The following is an 18,485-nucleotide window of genomic DNA, read 5'->3' on the forward strand; positions in this document are numbered from 1 at the left end:
AGTAATATTAACCCCTAAAACAAACATGATACTGCAACTTACCAAATCTTAGATGTGATGGCTGCATTTTCCTTTTTTAGGCTTTCTTCTTACAGTATGAAAAATGTGTGCAGTGCTGCCTGAATTACAACAAAGTGTTCCATGGTACATTTGAAAAAAACAATACTGTTCACGCGATATTCGCGTTTATACTGTGCAACAATACAATAAAGTGCTCTGTGCTGTGAGCGGAAAAAAAACATCCACATTCATTAAAAGTTCATATGGTGCAATTGGAAAGTGCTATAATGACAAAGTGCTCAGTGCTTCTGTATGCACACATCCAGTGCTCCAGGTGCAACACTCTGTGCTCCCCTCCTATATGTCCTCACTTACCGGAAAAAATGATATATCAGCGCATTGCAAAAAAAGGTAGAAGTTCATATCAGCCTCTTATGCGTTTCTCCTCTTCATCCCATGCACATGTTAAAAAGGTAATACAGTTTATTAAATGAATTAAAACCAATGTACAAAGTAGCTACTCACATACTCGAGCTGACAGCGCATCAATACAAACAATATGCGCTCCATCGCTTACTAGCACATTATGAAATAGTGACATTCCATCTTCACCCGGGTCCAGCTGTGGGAGTGGCTTGAGCTGCGATGATGTCACTCCCGCAAACGCACGTGGGAGAGATTGGCATATTGTGCCGGACCTTCAGAGCACATGCACTGGTGATGTCACTGGCTGCATCCAATGTGAATATCTCTCTATCAGATATTCATTTTACCTGCAGGTGAGCCTTATTATAGACTTACCTGCAGGTAAAACTCATGAAGCGGACTTTACTACCACTTTAAAAGTATACAATGTATCAGTGAAAATGTTCTACCCTGAGCTCAGGAAAGAAAATAAATTACAGCAGAGGGAGATTCATTCTGTGAATAAAAGCACACAAGAAAGTTTTCACGGTTTCATATTATTTTTGTGTGCATCCATGTACAGAACAAAGGGCCAGATTCACATAGACTAGCGGCTGCGTAACGTATCGTAGACACGTTACACCGCCGCAAGTTTTCATCGCAAGTGCCTGATTCACAAAGCACTTGCAATGAAAACCTACGCTGGCGGCCTCCGGCGTAAGCCTGCATAATTCAAATGGGCGTGTACCATTTAAATTAGGCGCGCTCCCGCGCCGGACCTACTGCGCATGCTCCGTTTCGAAATTCCCGCCGTGCTTTGCGCGAAGTGACGTCATTTTTTCAAATGGCGACGACGTGCGACGTGCGTAGCATACTTTTGTATTCCCGGACGTTTTACGCAAGACAACATTTTTTTTTAATTTCGACGCGGGAACGACGGCCATACTTTAAACAGCACATACGTGTGCTGTCTAAAGTTAGGGCAGGTCAAACGACGCCTAAAATTGCGACGGGAAACTATACTAGCGACGACGTACCGAATGCGAAAATCCATCGTGGTTCGCCGTAACTGCTAATTTGCATACCCGACGCTGGAATACGACGCAAACTCTCCCCAGCGGCGGCCGCGGTACTGCATCCTAAGATCCGACAGTGTAAAACAATTAAACCTGACGGATCTTAGGGCTATCTATGCGTAACTGATTCTATGAATCAGTCGCATAGATACTCTGAGAGATACGACGGAGTATCTGAGATACTCCGTCGTATCTCCGCTGTGAATCTGGCCCTATCTTCCTCTGGTGCAGAGTTGCATGTAAAAAAAAGAAATTGCAAAAAAAAATTAAAATTAAAAATTAAAATTAAAATTGCAAAAATAACGCTAAATTTAGTGATTAAGCGATTAATAAATATTAATTAATTAAACATAAATATTTAACACATTTGGTAAAAAAAGGCATGTCTTTTAGTGAATTTACTATTTTTGACATTAATACTGCATGAGTTATTTTAATTTTTTATTTTTTATTTTATTTATGCAGTGTTTATCTCAGTACATAACCCCAATTGATTCAACTAGCAAGTTATTGACATTCATTATAACATTTTATTTATTATTACATTACAAGTTATTTACATGTATTATTACATTACATTTATTATTACATTACAAGTTATTTACATTTGACCATTACAAGCTGTTGACATTTGTTATTGAATGTATTATTACATTACATTTATTATTACACGTTATTGATTTTTATTATTACATTATTATTACATTTATTATTACAAGTCATTGACATTTATTATTACATTACATTTATTATTACACATTATTGACATTTATTTTTACATTATTATTACATTGATTATTACATTACAAGTTATTGTCATTTATTATTACATTATTATGACATTTATTATTACACGTTATTGATATTTATTATTGCAGTATTATTACATTTATTATTACATTACACGTTATTGTCATTTATTATTACATGATCATTACATTTATTATTGCAATACATTTATTATTACAAGTTATTGACTTATATTATTACATTATTATTACATTTATTATTAAATTATATTTATTATTACATTACAACTTAATGACATCTATTATTACATTATTATTACAATTATTATCACATTACATATATTATTACATTTATTGATACATTATATTTATTATTGAATTACAAGTTACAATTATTTTTACATTTCATTTACTATTACATTACATTTATTATTACAAGTTATTGACATTTATTCTTACATTATTATTACAATTATTTGACATATGTGCATTACAAAAAATGGCCACTAGTTGTCTCCACTTGCACGTTGTTTGTCCATAGCTGTGTATAGACATTCCTTGAGCACACATGGCGTTGTCACCTCTGTGAGTTTAGCAATGCTTTATATAAAGAAGGAAGATAAAATGATCTGAATACTCATGTCTGCTTCTGAGAAGGAACACCCGGGATATTTTATTTCTGATGAACAGTAGTGGAATAAATCGGATGCTCCCTATAGAGCAGAGTGTGGTGAATACAGAGCAGACACATCTGTACACTTGTACCCATGATCAGTGACCCCCCCAGTGCCCCCACTCTGTGATCTCCAGTAGCACTGACACTTGGTTGCTGCCCCTGCTGTCCTGTGATTGGCTAGGAGTGTATTTTGGGTGACAGTGGGCGGGGTCAGAGGTATGGGATGCGCTGAGTGTAGAGTGGGCATCATCCAGTAGCAGTGACCGACCGGAGCTTCTCATCACTCCGATCCTCCTCTCCACTCCGGTCTGCGAGCTCCGGGGAACCGCACAGAACATGGCCGGCACTTGTCTGCAGTTTTTTGGCTTCATCACAAGTTTTGTCGGCTGGATCGGGGTTCTGATCGCCACTTCCACCAATGACTGGGTACTGACCTGTGACTACAGCATCAACACCTGCAGAAAGCTGGATGAGCTGGGCTCCAGGGGGCTCTGGGCGGACTGTGTCATCGCCATAGGGCTCTACCACTGCAAACCCCTGGCCGACATACTCACCCTGCCCGGTAAGTACTTCCCAACCCGGGCACCTACTGCACAGTGACACAGCATCAGGATCAAACTATTTCATGTATCATTATTAGTGTTATTATTGCTCCTACTACTACTGATTATTATTACTCCTATTACAACTACTGATTATTTTTATATCATAGATTTTATATTTATATTTACTAATAAAAATAATATTCATACGTGATTGAGCTGCACTGTAATGTTATAACCTCAAACTATTTATTTCATGTATCATTATTATTATGTTTGTTGCTACTGCTACTGATTATTATAATTACTCCTATTAATACTACATATTATTATTATATTATAGTTTATTATATTTAATTTCTCTTATTTATCTTTCATAATAATAATAATAATAATAATAATAATAATAGAAAGAATCATATATGATAGAGCTGCAAACTGACACAGCACCAGTATGTTATGTTCTCAAACTTTTTATTTATTTATTTAATAATGTGCCATTATTATTATTATTATTATTATTATTATTATTATTATTATTATTATTATTATTATTGCTCTGACTACTGCTAATACTTATTATTATTACTCCTATTAATATATATAATTTTTATATTATATTTTTTTCTCTATTTATATTTAGAAATAATAATAATAGTAGAAATAATCATATGTAATTGAGCTGCAAACTGATACAGCACTAGTTATGTTCTCAAACTATTTATTTAATGTACCATTATTATTATTATTGTGCCTACTACTACTGATTATTATTATTACTCCTATTAATACTACAGATTTTTTTTTTATGATAGTTTATTATATTGTATTTCTCGTATTTATATTTAGTAATAATAAGAATAGTAATAATCATATATAATTAAGATAAATATCAAAAGAGAGTTGTTTTTAAGTTACATGGGTTCTGTGTAAATTAGGTTGTAGTGATCCGTGTTTAAAGTGACACTAAACTCTGGTTTAACCACTTAAGGGCCTTGCCTGTTTTTAAGACTCTGGGGCAAATCCACAAAGCGAGTACGCCAGCGTATCTACTAATACGCCGGCATACTTTCAAATTTTTTCCACGTCGTATCTTTGTTTTGAATCCTCAAAACAAGATACGACGGCATCTGGGTTAGATCCGACAGGCGTACGTCTTTGTACGTCTTCGGCGTCCGCTGGGTGGTGTTCCCGTCGTTTTCCGCGTCGAGTATGCAAATTAGCTATTTCCGATGATCCACGAACGTACGAGCGGCCGTCGCATTCTTTTACGTCGTCTCTAGTCGGCTTTTTTCGGCGTATAGTTAAAGCTGCTATTTGGTGGCGTACTCAATGTTAAGTATGGCCGTCGTTCCTGCGTATCATTTAAAAAAAAAAAATTGTTTGCGTAAGTCGTCCGTGAATCGGGCTGGACGTAATTTACGTCCACGTCAAAACAATGACGTCCTTGCGACGTCATTTAGCGCAATGCACGGCGGGAAATTTAGGGACGGCGCATGCGCAGTTCGTTCGGCGCGGGGACGCGCTTCATTTCAATGAAACACGCCCCCTACTCGCCAATTTGAATTAGGCGCCGTTACGCCGCGAGAGATACACTACGCCGCCATAACTTACGGCGCAAATTCTTCCAAGATTCAAACCAACAAAAGTAAGTTACGGTGGCGTAGCGTATCTCAGATACGCTGCGCCGGGGCAGATCTTTGTGGATCTGCCCCTCTGTGTTTACTCGTTTAAAACAATTTTTTTTGCTAAAAAATTACTTAGAACCCCCAAACATTATAATTTTTTTTCTAACACCCTTGAGAATAAAATGGCGGTCATTGCAATACTTTTTCTCACACCGTATTTGCGCAGCGGTCTTACAAGCGCACTTTTTTGGGAAAAAATTAACTTTTTTGAATTTAAAAATAAGCCCATTTTTTTTTATATTGTACAAGATAATGTTACGCCGAGTAAATTGATACCCAACATGTCATGCTTCAAAATTGCGCCTGCTCGTGGAATGGCGTCAAACTTTTACCCTTACAAAATCTCCATAAGCGACATTAAAAAAAAAAATCTACAGGTTGCATGCTTTAAGTTACAGAGGAGGTCTAGGGCTAGAATTATTGCTCTCGCTCTAACGATCGCGGCGATACCTCACATGTGTGGTTTTAACACTGTTTTCATATGTGGGCGCTACTCACATATGCATTTGCTTCTGCGCGCCAGCTCGTCGGGACAGGGGCGCTTTACATTTTTTTTTCTTATTTATTTTATTTGATTTTTTTTTACACTGTTTTTAAAAAAAAATAATAATGTGGATCACTTTTATTCCTATTACAAGGAATGTAAACATCCCTTGTGATAGAAAAAAGCATGGCAGGTCCTCTTAAATATGAGATCTGGGGTCAAAAATACCTCAGATCTCATATTTAGGCTAAAATGCAATAATAAAAAATTTGAAAAAATGACAAAAATAAATTGGCCCTTTAAGACGTATGGGCGGAAGTGAAGTTTTGACGCAGCTTCCGCCCTGCTATGGTATGGAGACGGGTGGGGGCCATCTTGCCCTCACTCGTATCCATGCCACAGAGGGAGAAGGACCCGATCACCTCCGACGCTGCCGACGGCTCCAGTAAGCGGCAGAGGGCGCAGGAGAGCGGGGGGGGGGCCTTTTTCCGCCGCCGATAACGATGATCTTGTGGCGAATCCACCGCGCAGACCACCATTATCGTTTACAGGACCGGTGCCTGAAGAGATGGATATCTCGGTTGTGGCAGCAGCTGCTGCCATTACCGAGATATCCCTCAAAAAGAGGTCCTGAAGTGGTTAAATATAAAAATAAAAGTATGTATTCTTAGAAATGCTTTTTTATTGCTCTCAGCCTCTTGGAAATCTCCAAACCCTGTTTTGCTGTCTGATGTCCTGTTAGAGGGTGACTATGTTCATTCCCCATGGTCCCACTGTATGTAGGAACATAGTCACCCTTTCTTGCTTGCTCCTGAGATGGACTAGAGACTATGGGGCAGATCCACGTACCTGCGCGTAATCTTCCACCGGGCGCACCGTATCTAAGATATACTACGCCGCCGCAACTTATTTTTTTTATTTCAAATCCACAAAGAATTTGCGCTGTAAGTTACGGCGGCGTAGTGTATCTTTGGCGGGGAAAGGGCGCGGAATTCAAATGGATGTAATGGGGGCGTGTTTTATGTTAATACGTCGTGACCCGACGTAAACAACGTTTTTTTAACTGTGCATGCGTCGTCCGTGGGGGTATCCCAGTGCCCATGCTCGAAATTAACCCGGAACAAGCCAATGCTCACGACGGTGACATCATTCTACGCAAATCCCTATTCGCGAACGACATACGCAAACGACGTAAAAAATTCAAAATTGTACGCGGGAACGCCGGCCATACTTAACATTGAGTACGCCACCATATAGCAGCTTTAACTATATGCCGGAAAAAGCAGAACGCAAAAGACGTAAAAAAATGCGCCGGCCGGACGTACGTTTGTGGATCGCTGTAACTAGCTAATTTACATACTCGACACGGAATTCAACGGAAACGCCACCTAGCGGCCGCCGAAAAATTGCATCTAAGATCCGACGGCGTACTAAGACGTACGCCTGTCGGATCGATCCCAGATGCCGTCGTATCTTGTTTTGTAGATACAAAACAAAGATACGACGCTGGAATTTTAAAATTACGCCGGCGTATCAATAGATACGCCGGCGTAATCCTTTTGTGGATCTGCCCCTATGGGATTTGTAGTGTTCATAGAGCACTGCACATTACTGCAATTAATGTGCACTGTTTGTTTCAAGCAAATGGAAATGAGGGGAAAAAGAGAGGTTCAGAAGCTCACAGAAGATGTTCCCAGGAGGCAGAAAAACACAGCAAGAAACTATTTAATGAAAAAAATATTACAGGGCCAATAAGTAGTGGTTGTGTATGGATTATTTTTGGAGAATAAGGATAACCCTTAGCTCTGGTTCACAAAAGTGCGGCTTTGAAATCATGCTACTTCAGCGTGATTTCAAAGCCCCCGATCAGTGCGAATTTGATGTGCGATTTCACTACAGCTTGTGACTTCATTCAACAGAAAATTAGTGCAGGAGCCTTTTTTAAAGTCATTCAATTTCTGTACAATCAACTGTAGATCTACCAAAATGATGTAATTTGATGACCTACCCTTTTCCCCTGAAAATAAGCCCTACCCAAAAAATAAGACCTAGCACGATCTTTGGGGATGGCTGCAATACAAGCCCTAAATAAGCCCTAGTTTAAGTCCTTGTAAAAACATGTAATCCATTCTGTAAAAAGAATATATACTGTGCAGTGTTACCTTATGTAACTTTATTGTGATAAATATCTTATTTACAGCACCACTGGCCGATCACGTGACCCACCACAGATCTTCTCCTCTCCTCCCAGGTAATGTCAGTGGACCCTCCTTCTTCAGTGCTTGGAGCGGGGCAAAAGTCAGTAGGGATCTCGGCCCCTCCCTCTGCAGTACTCGGAGGGGGTCGAGAGGGGGGGTGCGAGGGGGGCTGAAGTCAGTAGAGATCTCGCCCCCTCCCTCTGCAGTGCTCAGAGGGGGGCTGAAGTCAGTAGGGATCTCTGCCCCTCCCTCTGTAGTGCTCAGAACAGGGCTGAAGTCAGTAGGAATCTCGGCCACTCCCTCTGCAGTGCTCAGATCGGGGCTGAAGTCAGTAGGGATCTCGGCCCCTCCCTCTGCACTGCTCAGAGCGAGACTGAAGTCAGTAGGGATCTCGGCCCCTCCCTCTGTAGTGCTCGGAACGGGGCTGAAGTCAGTAGGGATTTCAGCCCCTCCCTCTGCAGTGCTCAGATAGGGGCTGAAGTCAGTAGGGATCTCGACCCCTCCCTCTGCAGTGCTCAGAGCGAGACTGAAGTCAGTAGGGATCTCGGCCCCTCCCTCTGTAGTGCTCGGAACAGGGCTGAAGTCAGTAGGGATCTCGGCCCCTCCCTCTGCAGTGCTCAGATCGGGGCTGAAGTCAGTAGGGATCTCGGCCCCTCCCTCTGCAGTGCTCAGAGCGAGGCTGAAGTCAGTAGGGATCTCGGCCCCTCCCTCTGTAGTGCTCGGAACAGGGCTGAAGTCAGTAGGGATCTCGGCCCCTCCCTCTGCAGTGCTCAGATAGGGGCTGAAGTCAGTAGGGATCTCGGCCCCTCCCTCTGTAGTGCTCGGAACAGGGCTGAAGTCAGTAGGGATCTCGGCCCCTCCCTCTGTAGTGCTCGGAACAGGGCTGAAGTCAGTAGGGATCTCGGCCCCTCCCTCTGCAGTGCTCAGATAGGGGCTGAAGTCAGTAGGGATCTCGGCCCCTCCCTCTGCAGTGCTCAGAGCGAGGCTGAAGTCAGTAGGGATCTTGGCCCCTCCCTCTGTAGTGCTCGGAACGGGGCTGAAGTCAGTAGGGATCTCGGCTTCTCCCTCTGCAGTGCTCAGATTGGGGCTGAAGTCAGTAGGGATCTCGGCCTCTCCCTCTGCAGTGCTCGGAGCGAGGCTGAAGTCTGTCATTGTATATACTGTAAATAAATAGGACATCCCCTGAAAATAAGCCCTAGTGTGTTTTTTGTAGCCAAAATTAATATAAGACCCGGTCTTATTTTTGGGGAAACACAGTGTTTAAAGTATCCAATCAATTGGTATCCATTGGGGAAGTTGATTGGACTGCAAGTCTGTTCATAGATCTGATGCTCAGTTATTGATCACATCCCTGTTTTTCCTATGCAATCTCATAATCTGATCAATCAAAACATGATTCCGTTCATGAAAAAGTATCTCAGTGCTGCCAATCAATATCCAACATTTTTGATTGCCCTCGGCAAACACCTCAGTTTGATTAAATCCGTTCTAAACAGAGTTTAAGCTCGGTCTGAAGGGCAGTAATGCCTATTCAATTGTTTGCAGATTTGATCGCTTTGATCCAATCACACATCAATAAAAAATTAAAAAATAAAAGGATATATGGCCACCATAAAGACGATTGTAAAGTCAGATTATAATCTGTGTGGTGAGCTTAAGGTGTTTGGGCTATTTGCAGCAGCCCTTGCTGTCCCACTGAAAGGTGATCTTCGATGGATTGCTCTTCAGATGCATTTGACAGACATTGATTAGGAGATATGTCACCTCCTCACCACCTGTTTTAACCCTGTAAATGCTGTTCCACTGCAATAGAACAATGGCACATGGCTGCAGGATGGTTGTGGCAGGGTCCTATAAACTTAATAGGGTCACTATCAGTGCCTGTACCTCCAGCCAATGATGACACGCAAAAAAGAAATAAATAATACAATTAAAATAATAAATAGATTTATTTTTTATCTTTTTAATTTTGTGAAGTGAATTACATTGATTCTAGACACTAGGTGTAAGAGGGAATTTAGACATCAGCTGTGCAAGCACTATGGGCCATATTCTCAGTGAAGTTACGATGGAGTAAGTCAGATACTCCATCGTAACTCCCTTTTTTGGCCAGTGTATCTATGCTCCTGATTCTCAGAATCATTTTTGCATAGATACACTTAAAATCCGCCATCTGTAAGTCACTTACACTGGCGGATCTTAAATGCAATGACGCCGGCCGCCGCTAGATGGCATTTACGTGAAGGAGTCATTTGCATATGCAAATGATCCTTCTACGCCGATTCCCGAACGAGTTCGCGTCGCGTAACCGTCGCTAACGTCGTTTGCGTAAGCGGAAATTTAGTCCTGCTATATGGAGGATTAAATTTCCGCAAGTCTCGCATAGGCCATGTTACGGATGGCGTCGGGTCCCCGTCGTGTTTTTTCGTCGAGTACGTCGTTTACGTAAGTCGTTCTTGAATACGACTTTACGTCAATGATGCACACGTCGGCGTCATTGACGTTTTCCGCCGAGAACTGGAGCATGCGCACTGGGCTTTTTGCAGCCCGGCGCATGCCCAGTTCTTTCGCATCGGGGGCGCGCTTCATTTGAATAGAAGACGCCCCCTTGGAGATCCGCCAGGCTACGCCGTGACACTTACACTCCGCTGTCCCAACTTATGGAGCAAGTGTTTGGGGAATACAACACCTGCTCCAGTAAGTTGGGACAGCGGAGTGTAAGTGCCCTAAGCGCAGCAGGCGGATATTTTTTGAGAATATGGCCCATAGTCATTTTGTTAAATGTAACATGCTGTTTAAATTTGGCTGCAAAGCATTATGGTCATGGCATGTCTACAGCCTTTAGGGGTTGATTTCACCACCCCCCAGGCCCTCTATGTGAACGAACCCTAACTTCTGAGATTATTGTTAGGAGGGAAGATGTGTGTATATACATATATATAAATTAGAAGATGTCCACAGTACTCAGCCAACCATTGGTGTAATCTCCTGCATAATAGAGGTGGTTTGAATGTAGCTAAAATGCTCATGGTGGTTCATATTGCACAAGAGTTTATGGGCATTTGCTTTTATAAGTGTTTTTTTTACAACACATTCCCATGTCTATGTGCGTTTAGGCATGTTTTTGATCGTTAAAGACTTCCTTTCTGAGCTCCTAAACTGCCCCCTGGTTGGGCTTCTACACTGTCCCCTGGCAGGATTCCTAAACTGTCTCCTGGCAGGGTTCCTAACCTGTCTCCTGGCAGGGTTCCTGAACTGTCTCCTGGCAGGGTTCCTGAACGGTCTCCTTTTTTGGACTCCTGAACTATCTCCTGGCCTGGCTTCTACAATGTCCCCTGGCAGGACTCCTAAACTGTCTCTTGTCCAGGTTTTCTGAACTGTCTCCTGTCTGGTGTCTTGAACTGTCTCCTGGCCAGGCTTCTACACTGTCCCCTGGCAGGGTTCCTAAACTGTCTCTTGGCTGGGCTCCTGAACTGTCTCCTGTCTGGGGTCCTAAACTGTCTACTGGTAGGGTTCCTAAACTATCTCTTGGCTGGGGTCTTGAACTGTCTCCTGTCTGGACTCCTGAACTGTCTCCTGGCAGGACTCCCAAACTGTCTCCTGGCTGAGCTCCTGAACTGTCTCCTGGCAGGACTCCTAAACTGTCTCCTGGCAGGGCTCCTGAACTGTCTCCTGGCAGGGCTCCTGAACTGTCACCTGGCAGGGTTCCTAAACTGTCTCCTGGCAGGACTCCTGAACTTTCTGCTGGCCGGGCTCCTGAACTGTCTCCTGGCAGGGATCCTGAACTGTCTCCTGGCAGGGCTCCTGAACTGTCTCCTGGCAGGGCTCCTGAACTGTCTCCTGGCAGGGCTCCTGAACTGTCTCCTGGCAGGGCCCCTGAACTTTCTCCTGGCAGGGCCCCTGAACTTTCTCCTGGCAGGGTTCCTAAACTGTCTCCTGGCAGGACTCCTGAACTTTCTGCTGGCCGGGCTCCTGAACTGTCTCCTGGCTGGGTTGCTAAACCGTCTCCTGGCAGGGTTCCTAAACTGTCTCCTGAACTTTCTGCTGGCCGTGCTCCTGAACTGTCTCCTGGCTGGGTTGCTAAACTGTCTCCTGGCAGGGTTCCTAAACTGTCTCCTGAACTTTCTGCTGGCCGTGCTCCTGAACTGTCTCTTGGCAGGGTTACTAAACTTTCTTCTGGCTGGGCTCTTGAACTGTCTCTTGGCAGGGTTGCTAAACTTTCTTCTGGCTGGGCTCTTGAACTGTCTCTTGGCAGGGTTCCTAAACTGTCTTCTGGCGGTGCTCCTAAACTGTCTTCTGGACGGGCTCCAACACTATCTCCTTTCTGGGCTTCCTGAGCTTACTCATCTGCACATAAATATCACTGTCACATGTGGTGTCTCATATGTATACAATGGTTGAATGTGACAAGCTCTCAAATTGTAAAAATGTCCCAAATTGCGACCAATTTCTACAATGCATTATAAATACAGTGAATGCAACAACATTGATAAATGTCCCTCATTATTTTTCCAGGTCTGTGACTCACGCAGTACTAAATGATCAGTATAATAACAACTCTAAAATATCCATCACTGAAAACTTCTATATTTCTAAACTGGGACATTCCTTTCGAGGCCAAGCCTCCAGATTGATGGTGCAACTTTACTACTTTGAGTTTCTTAGCCATTACCATCTGGTTGGAACATCAGCTGGCAGACAGTTTGCAGAGCTATCCTGAGCAGTTACTTCATTTTAAACGTGAATGGCCTAAAATGACATAGAGGGAATTCAGTAGGCCTTTGAGGATATACTTTAAGCAATTAAAAGTACTCATTGATATTCTTATGCCGCGTACACACGATCATTTTTCGGCATGAAAAAAAACGACGTTTTTCGGCATGTAGAAAAAACAACGTTTTTCCAACTTCATCATTAAAACGACGTTGCCCACACACCATCGTTTAAAAAAAATGCTCTAGCAAAGCGTGGTGACGTACAACACGTACGACGGCACTCTAAAGGGGAAGTTCCATGCGGATGACGCCACCCTTGGGGCTGCTTTAGCTGATTTCCTGTTAGTAAAAGACGATTCGCGCTTTTCTGTCTGTTACAGCGTGATGAATGTGCTAGCTCCATTACGAATGGTAGTTTTACCAGAACGAGCGCTCCCGTCTCATAACTTTCTTCTGAGCATGCGCAGGTTTTTAACGTCGTTTTAGCCCACACACGATTATTTTTTACAACCCGAAAAACAACGTAGTTTAAAACGTTGTTAAAAAATGCAGCATGCTCGAATTTTTTTTTGTCGTTTTTCAGAAGCCGAAAAATGATGTGAAGCCCACACACGATCATTTTAGATTAAATTTTTTAAAAACAATGTTTTTTTCATGCCGAAAAATGAAGGCTTTGTCCTGCGAAACATGTAGAAGAATCCTATCTGTTGGAATCTCCTATGAAACATTATATTTGGGGCAATATTATCTGTCAGTGTCCTACCAAATGTTGTAGTATGGCTAAAAGTTGTTGCATGCCAAAATGGAATGGTTTGATAAAGTATAATAACTTTAAATATACTCCTGGTGTGGTACCTACTAAGATTTTCAGTCTAGGGTTTTTGTCTGTGGTATATTCCTACATACAGTGGGAACAAACGTAGCCATCCTCTAACAAGACATCAGATCACAGCAGCAAAAAAAAGGAATTTGGAGGTTTGGAGCAGGCTGAGAGCAATGGAAGGAACTTTTTGAGTTGAGAACCTATACTTGAATAGAATATTTTTTTAGTGTCACTCTAAATAACCCCCACACACCATCATACTGCTGTTGGTGGGACTCCATATAGCACTTTGCTCATACTTAGATGCTTTCTCTGGGTAACAATACATAGATGTTAACTTGCAGACATAGGTGTGCGCACAGGGTGTGCTGGGTGTGCCTGGGCACACCCTAATCACCCAAGTTTGCATTAACATTATTGCTCTGTATGGCAGTGCACTGAACCCCCCCAGTCGGTCGGTCAGCAGAACTAACCCCATCTATGGCGCGGGCTACCTCCAGGAATGGCAGGCAGTGGCTTCACACTGCATCCTCCTTCCTCTGGTTCAAGGTGGCACGGTTTCCCCTGCGGGACATCTCCCTCATGTTTTGGGGGGTGGCAAACATACCTGGTCCCCTCCCAAGTTCTGGTGGTCCCTTCTCCTCCCGGCCAATCAGGTCTTAGGACTCCCGGCCAATCTGGTCTTTGGACTTCCAGCCAATCGGGTCTCAGGACCTGCTTACTGATTGGCTGGGAAGAGAATCAGTGTGACAACAGCAAATATTAATTTGCTATTTTCACACAAATGGGTGGGCTCGGGGCGCAGTGCTCTGTGCCCCGAGCCCACCCATTTTTAAAGCCTATTAGAGCATCAGGCCCTAATCATGTGTTTCAAAAACAAACACAAAAAAAAACATTGTAATCCATGCGTCCGGTACACCGCGTGTAGATTAGTCGGCCAGATGGATGGACAGGGTGGCGGCACCCCTGCGCCTCTAATGGAGCCGCCGCCAATGGTGCACACCCTAATAAAATAGGCTGCGCACACCTATGCTTGCAGAACATGGGTGCTGGCACATCTGCTCATCGTTAAACGAGTTATGCTCCTCTGAGACCCACCCACGTTTTCTGATGGATAAGTGTGCTGTACAAGATTTCTTCTTTTTTACAAAGTGATCCTCAAAATGCTTACATTGCTTGCATGGTTCTTTCAGTGATCTTAACATTATATTAAACCAAACTTTCTAAAGTGACAGTTTTCTGTCCTTCAGACATTAGTGGGATTAGAAAATGCCCCATCATCAGAGGGAGTGGACAATGTCTCAGACTTAGTGGTCAGTGGCAGTAAAAAGATTACATAGTGCCTGTGGTCAGTAGAAGAAGAAATATTATCCCATTATTGGCATTAGTGGGAGAAATGGTGCCACATCGTTTTTTGTCAACAGGAGGCATTGCGCCTCATCGTTGGTCAGAGGAAGGATTAGTGCCCCGTTTTTGGTGTCAATGGAAGGAGTAGTGTCAGTGGGAGACGTAGTTCTCCATTGTTGGTGCCAGGGGAAGGAATAGTGCCTTATTGTTGGTATTAGTGGAAGAAATTGTGTCACATTGTTGGTGTCAGTGGGAGGAATTATGCCCTATTGTTGGAGGCAGTGGGAGAAAGTATGCCCTATTGTTGGAGTCATAGGCGTGCGCACAGGGTGTGCCAGGTGTGCCTGGGCACACCCTAATCACCCTGTGCTGTGCAGATTCCCCCTGCTGCTTTGCTGCAGAGAAAGAGACTGGGGAATCTTTGTCCTCTGTCCCTTTCTTTGTGTCAAAAGTGAGACATCAGGGGTCTGTTTGGATCCCTGATATTAAACCAAAGCCCCCCAATGAGGCTCCTAAAAAAAAAAATTAAAATAAAAAAAACATTGTAAAAAAATAATACAAAAATAAGTAAATAAATAATAATAATAATAAAAAATGTAATTGTAAAATAGTAAAAATAAACAAATATTTAAAATAAACCTTTGACACCAATCTCTGCCATACTGACACTGTATATATATATAATATATATATATATATATATATATATATATATATATATATATATATATATATATATATATATATATTTATTTATTTATATATACACACACACAGTATATATATATACAGACACATGTGAGTTTGAGCTTTGGGGTGCACACCCTTATGCAATAGGCTGCGCACACCTATGGTTGGAGTCATTGTAAGGAATAGTGCCCCATCGTTGGTGTCACTGGGAGGCATAGTACCCCATAGTTGGTGTCAGGGTAAGGAATAGTGCCTCAAAATTAGTATCACTGGGAGGAATAGTGCCCCATCATTGGTGTCAGAGGAAGGAATAGTGACTCAAGATGATTATCACTGGGAGGAAAATTCCCCCATCGTTGGTGTCAGACTAAGGAATAGTGCCCCAGTGTTGGTATCAATGGAAGGAATAGTGCCAAACAATTAGTGTCAGTGGGAGGCATAGTGCCCCATTGTTGGTGCCAGGGGGAAGGAATAGTGCACCATTGTTGGTATTAGTGGGAGGAATGATGCTACATTGTTGGTGTCAGTGGGAAGCATAGTCCCTCAAGGGTCAGATAAAAGCAAGCAAAGGCCTGCATCTGGCACCCGCAGTTTGGAGATCACTGAACTAAACCCTCACTTTCAGCAACTGATTTAATCACATACTGAGTATGCAGGGTTGAGACAAACCATTTACAATTGATAAAATACAATAAGTGCAGCGCTAAACCAACAACATATGACTATAAAAGGAAATGACAAAGATATCATACAGAACTAACGCTAATAAAGTTTCTCGGAGACCCAATTCCCTGTGCTTGGTGAGACCACGTGTAATTTTGTGGTCATGGACAGCTGGTAAGCAAGTTATACTTACTATCACTGGGTGTGGATTCTGTCTGGTGTGAAGGAACATCACCCTTCACTTACAGCTTTTTATCCACATTGAGCACGGATGTTGGTTTTTGTATCCATTCCTCAATATATGGACTTTTGATTTGGTACTTTCATTAGACTTATTTCAGTATGGTATATTTGTCATTTGCGTTTATAGTCATATGTTGTTGGTCTGGCGCTGCACTATTTGTATTTTATCATTATGTGTGGAGTCTGTATCCTGACTTTAGGTGTTGGTAGCTGAATTTTTATTTCCTCTTTTCTAGCGCAGCATTAGCCTCGTTTTTGCATTAAACCATTTACTATTGACAGGGGCGCTTACAATGATTAGCTTTTATTAATCGATGTAAAAAATAAATAAATCCAAAAGTGAAAAAAAAGGAACTTTTGCTGTAACTGCTAAAAAGTCTTAAGACCCGTAGACACGATCGGATTTTAGGACAATATTTGTCTGATGGATGTGTTGTGTCGGATAATCCGACCGTGTGTATGCTCCATCAGACAATTGTTGGCGGAATTAACGACAACAAATGTTGGCTGTTCACGCTCACCAACTGTCTGACAATAAATGTGTTATGTCGGATTATCCGATCGTGTGTACACAAGCCCGTCGGACTAAAATCCAAAGTACAAACACGCATGCTCCGAACCAATGCTGAACATCAGACAACAATAGCAGAAGGGTGGCGGTAAAGAGCTGAAAAAAACTGTGGTTTAGTGTATGTTGTCTGAAAATGTTCAGCTGTCTGTATGCAGAACTAGTTCACTGACAACACCCTTCGGACAAAAATTCACGGATTTGTCCGATGAAAGTCTGAGGCCTCGTACACACGACTGAGAATCTCATCGTAAAGGAAACGTCGTTTTCCTCAACGAGGTTTTTGTCAGGCTTGACGAGAATCTTGTCAAGCTTTCTTTGCGTACACACTGTCAAGACAAAATCTCGTTGTTCTCAAACGCGGTGACGTACAACACGTACGACGGCACTATAAAGGGGAAGTTCCATTCCACTGGCGCCACCCTTGGAGCTGCTTTTGCTAATCTCATGTTACTGCGTGTTAGTGAGAGACGTGGTGAGAGACGATTCGTGCTTTACAGTCTGTTACAGCGTGACGAATGTGCTATCTCCATTACAAACGCTACTTTTACCGAAGGTGCGCTCCCGTCTCATACTTTATTCTGAGCATGTGCGGGTTTCTTAGCACACACACGAACGTGTTTCTCGTCGTAAACCAGCCTGACGAGAAACACGACAAGGAAATTGAGACCCCAGACGAGAAAAAAGAGAGCATGTTCTCTTTTTTTCTCGCCGAGATTCACGAAAGTTTTCTCGACGAAAAACATACACACAACCGTTTTTCTCTGCAAAAATGCTCTGCCAGCATTTTTCTTGATGGATTTTGCCGAGGAAAACGGTTGAGTGTACGAGGCCTGAGGCTTTAGCTTAGGGGGGCCCAGCCCTTTGAAGAGCGAGGGCCACTTAAGCGATTTGGTAACCGGTCGCGGGCCACAATGAGTGGAGCAGGTGGATGGCATGTCCGTGTCTACTCTGCTATACTCTTTTGTTTAGTGGATCGGATTGGAGGTAGGACACAAGTCGGTTTCTTGTCTGCCACTAATTAGAGGTGAATGGAGGGTCCAATTGGTCGGACTGTTGGACTGACCGCGTGAAAGGCCGCTTTCACACACATATCCTGCGGTTTACCCACACCGCGGGTGCAACGCAGTGTATCTTTGGCTTTCCTGCACTTTGCAATAGACTTCTATTACATTCTGCAGGATTGGTGCACTTTCAGAAAGCTCACAAAACTTGCAGGTAATAACAGAAGTCTCTGGCCCCGTACACACGGCCGGGTTTCTCGGCAGAATTCAGCCAGAAACTCGGTCGGAAGCTGAATTCTGCCGAGGAAACTGGTCGTGTGTACGGGGCCTATGGCTCAGTGCAAGTAAACTACTCTGCACCTGTGGATCAGTTTGAAAGCAGCCCAGTAACCACTGCAGAACACATATGCCCATATATACACACTGTGGGGCAGATCCTCAAAGAAATTACGTCTGTTGATACGCCGCGTAATTTCAAATTTTGCGCGTCGTATCTTTGTTTTGGTATCCACCAAACAAGATACAACGGCATCTGTGTTAGATCAGACAGGCGTACGCCTTAGTACGCCGTCGGATCTAAGATGCAATTTTCCGGCGGCCGCTGGGTGACGCTC

The 18,485-nt window shown here is 42.9% G+C and overlaps 1 protein-coding gene across 1 annotated transcript in view; it reads left to right on the top strand.

The window, feature by feature from the left end:
• The first annotated feature begins 3,130 nt into the window (after positions 1-3,130).
• Positions 3,131-18,485, top strand: part of CLDN11 (claudin 11) — a 63,263-nt gene continuing 47,908 nt past the window's right edge. The window contains exon 1 of the mRNA XM_040349334.1: positions 3,131-3,468. Coding sequence (XP_040205268.1) covers positions 3,243-3,468 — 226 coding nt within the window. The 5' untranslated portion in view covers positions 3,131-3,242. The remainder of the gene's footprint in view (positions 3,469-18,485) is intronic.

The sequence above is a fragment of the Rana temporaria genome, chromosome 4, assembly GCF_905171775.1.
Source record: "Rana temporaria chromosome 4, aRanTem1.1, whole genome shotgun sequence".
Taxonomy (NCBI): domain Eukaryota; kingdom Metazoa; phylum Chordata; class Amphibia; order Anura; family Ranidae; genus Rana; species Rana temporaria.